At 44.5% G+C, this 3,583-nt stretch overlaps 1 protein-coding gene across 1 annotated transcript; it reads left to right on the top strand.

Moving 5' to 3' along the window:
- The first annotated feature begins 2,403 nt into the window (after positions 1-2,403).
- On the top strand, positions 2,404-3,339 carry LOC137149988 (olfactory receptor 51G2-like). The gene has a single exon (XM_067543637.1). It carries the CDS (start codon positions 2,404-2,406, stop codon positions 3,337-3,339), a length of 936 nt encoding a protein of 311 aa, XP_067399738.1.
- Positions 3,340-3,583: the final 244 nt, after the last annotated feature.

Here is a 3,583-nt window from a genome sequence, read left to right as displayed (position 1 = left end):
ATTTCCAAAGCTTTTCACACCTGTTTTAAAATGTTGTAGGGGTCCAGATATGAAAAAGGGTTGAAAACCAGTGAACTAGGAAGTGGGAGCCCAGGGAATGAGTATTGTATGTGCTCCGGATAAAGGCTGCAGTTTAACATCAGAGAACCAGCGGAGAACCAGACAACTATGAACCCAGGGATAGAGAAGGTAGCAGCAGCAAGGGATTCCACAGACTTGTTTGCTGACAGGTGATTGAATGAGGGCTGACAGGCTACAATCTTTTCAAGTTCTCAAGAAATCAAGATGACCCGCTTTATACTTTAGGTCCCCCTCTAACCTGAGAAATCATCCCTGAAAGAATGTGTTCACATGTGTGTGCTGAAGTATGGTTCTATACATGTTATGCCAAAACTTTTCATTGTAATACAATTACTACATAACAAATGTTCATTACATGCATATCTAAAGAAAGCCAGCAGCAGTGTTGCAGCAGGAGTAACTTTACTACTTAACGGCTTTTGTTTTAGAAAATATTTCAGAGGTATTCCAAACTCTGTTTGCAATGGGTTTGTGCTGTTAACGCTTTGTTCAGTGAGCAGTTGTATGATTCTGTCTCCTGGTAACTGACCAGAAGCTTCTTGTAACAGTGACATTCAGAATCATGCACACAACAATTCTGCTACTATTGTGCAAGACGTTCCAAAAAGTCATGAAACAAGAGAACCGCTGGTCTATGTTTCAGCAGAAGAGTAGAGATGAGGTACAGTCAAAGGGATCATATAGTGGTTTTATGTAATTCGCACCCATCACCGGTTACAAGAGCATGTCTGAAGTAACTTGCACTCTCAAGTGGATATTAGTTCAAACCAGTTGTAGCAGAGTGTTGCAGTGCCTGCCCTGCTTCTGCTTCCGCTTCTGCTGCATTCACAAAGTCAGTGGGAGATCCTCAGGTTCGGTAACCACTGGTGCAGTTTTATTTACAGGTTGTGCTCCCACCACCTTTTCACCGTACCAAGCTGGCCTTCTAATATCTGCACCCAGGAGGGATGAGCTATCGCTCTACTTCCACCTCCTGCCCCCTTCCCTGGCTTCCCTCCTCTTAGCACTTAATGAAGCCCCAAGGCTAACAGGGCAGGCAGCTGTCTTTGGTTCTCTAATTAGGCCCAGGTTTCTCTCCAGCGATCTCCAATTTACGTCCCTAACCTGGAGCTGGCATGACAGAGGGCAGACTAAGCAGTTCTTGCTCAGCACCTGTCACACTGGTGTTTGCACTATTCATCATTTGAGTTCCAATCCCTCCCCCACCCAGCTGAAGAAACTCATTGTTTTAGCTTGGAACTTGCCAAAGATCTAAAACCCCTCGCATAAGAAAGGATGTGGGTCCTGTGAGGATAAAGAGAAGCTTTTAGGATGATTGACATGTCTGCATCCAGTCAACACTGTCCAGGCAAATCATTCAGCTTGTTTTGAAGGGATTCTTTGGGGCACAATGTATCACTGAGAGTATTTGGTAAGTGAAAGTTAATAGAGCCCGATTCTCATCGAATTTACACAGGTAAATTTGGAGTGATGCTATTCCAGTCAAAGTTTCTGAATTCAGAACCTGGCCCTTAGAATCTTTCCCACATACTACAAGGAGTCAGTGATGTAATTTGGTCTCTCAGGAATAGAGAAAATAAGAAAAATGTAACAAGACAATAAAACACATTTATACATAGCATCAGTGCAGGACAGATAAATGCAATGACCATATTCACCATGCGCTCACAAGAACACAATTCTAAAATCACACAGTGCTCAAGCAGGCTATGGAAAATATGGCCACAAGATATCAATGGGACCAAGAGGTTAGTAGGATTCAAAGAGGGACCGGAGGTTGATCTAGGGAAGCAGAAAATCCAATTACAGTAGTAAGGGGTTTTTCAAATAGCTTGAGAGGGTCATAAACCTTCCTGATTTACACCACAAAATATGTCTGTGTCAGGAGGAATTTTCCCCTGGGAGCAGGTTATCTCACAGCTGGCTATTGTACGGCTTCTTCTACCTCCTTCCGACACTTCTATTCCTAGCCACAGAAAAAGGGGCTAAATGAACTACAGGTCTGATCCAGTCTGGCATTCCCTATCGGTGGTGTACGTGAGAATATAGGACCGGCCACACAGGGTCAAACTAATGGTCCATGAAGCCCAGTATCCTGTCTTCCTGAGGGCCAATGCCAGATGCTTCAGAGGGAATGAACAGAACAGGTAATCATTATGTGTAAATCCAAGACTATGTTTTTGTTGATCTTCCTTGACCTTCTGAAAGACTCTAGACATGCACTGAGAGCAGAATGATGTTTCCTTCAATATTACCTAGTCTCCTGTTACTTTTCCTTTCAGGAAGTAAAGTTCAAAACTCCTTGGACCCACACAGTATATCATGTCAGCTGTCAATGATACCAAATTCCAACCTGCAGTCTTCCTTCTCACCGGCATACCTGGGCTGGAAGACGTCCATGTCTGGATTTTCATCCCTTTCTGCTTAATGTACATTATTTCCATATTAGGAAATTCAGTCATTCTGTTCATTATAAAAACAGATCCATCCCTCCATGAGCCCATGTACATTTTCCTTTCCATGCTGGCTGTTACAGACCTTGGCTTATCATTATCCACCCTACCAACAACACTGGGCATATACTGGTTTCACTCTAGGGAGATCAGCCACAATGCCTGTTTTGTTCAGGTGTTCTTCATCCACTCACTTACATTAATTGAATCGTCTGTGCTCTTGTCCATGGCCTTTGACCGGTTTGTGGCAATCTGTAACCCGCTGAGATATGCTTCCATCTTAACGCCCCCAAGAATAGCCAAGATGGGACTGGTGTCTCTGCTAAGAGGGGTTGTCCTAGTATTACCACTCCCCATTCTCCTGAAACAGCATCAATACTGTAAGGAAAGCATCCTCTCCCAGTCCTACTGTCTGCACCAGGAGGTCATGACAATGGCTTGTTCAGATATCAGCGTCAACATCATCTATGGGTTCTTTTTAACAGTCTCTTCACGGGTGTTGGACGTGCTGCTCATCCTCCTATCCTATGTGATGATCTTTAAATCAGTGCTGAGTATTGCATGCCATGGGAAGCGCCTCAAGGTCCTAAATACCTGCGTCTCCCATGTCTGCGTCGTCCTCCTCTTCTACACACCACATATTGCCTTAGCTGTGATATATAGATTCGTGAAGAACTCTTCTCCGATATTGCCAATTGTCCTGGGCAACGTCTATATGCTGGTCCCACCCCTGATGAACCCAATTGTGTACAGTGTGAAAACAGAAAAAATTCGTGTGAGGATAATCAGGGTATTCGTCAAGTGAAGGGTCAGTTCATCACCCAGTTCCCTAGAATGAAATGCTTGTAACTGGCTTCTTGCTATCCCCAGTCTCCACTGTGCAGGGGGAAGCTCTGGGACAGCGAGAATCCAGCCTGACCAGCTGGGCGGCTGGTCCTATGGTTAGTGCACTGCTCTGTGGTTCAAGGTCCCAGCTCACACAGGGAGTGTGTGCCAGAGTTTTTCATTTTTTGTTTGTTGCCTAAATCCTGGTGCCCTACCTTACCCAC

This window comes from Emydura macquarii, unplaced genomic scaffold, assembly GCF_026122565.2.
Source record: "Emydura macquarii macquarii isolate MOO-44397 ecotype Brisbane River unplaced genomic scaffold, CSIRO-AGI_Emac_v2 contig_934, whole genome shotgun sequence".
Classification (NCBI taxonomy): Eukaryota; Metazoa; Chordata; order Testudines; family Chelidae; genus Emydura; species Emydura macquarii.
This window is presented reverse-complemented; position numbering and strand designations above follow the sequence as displayed.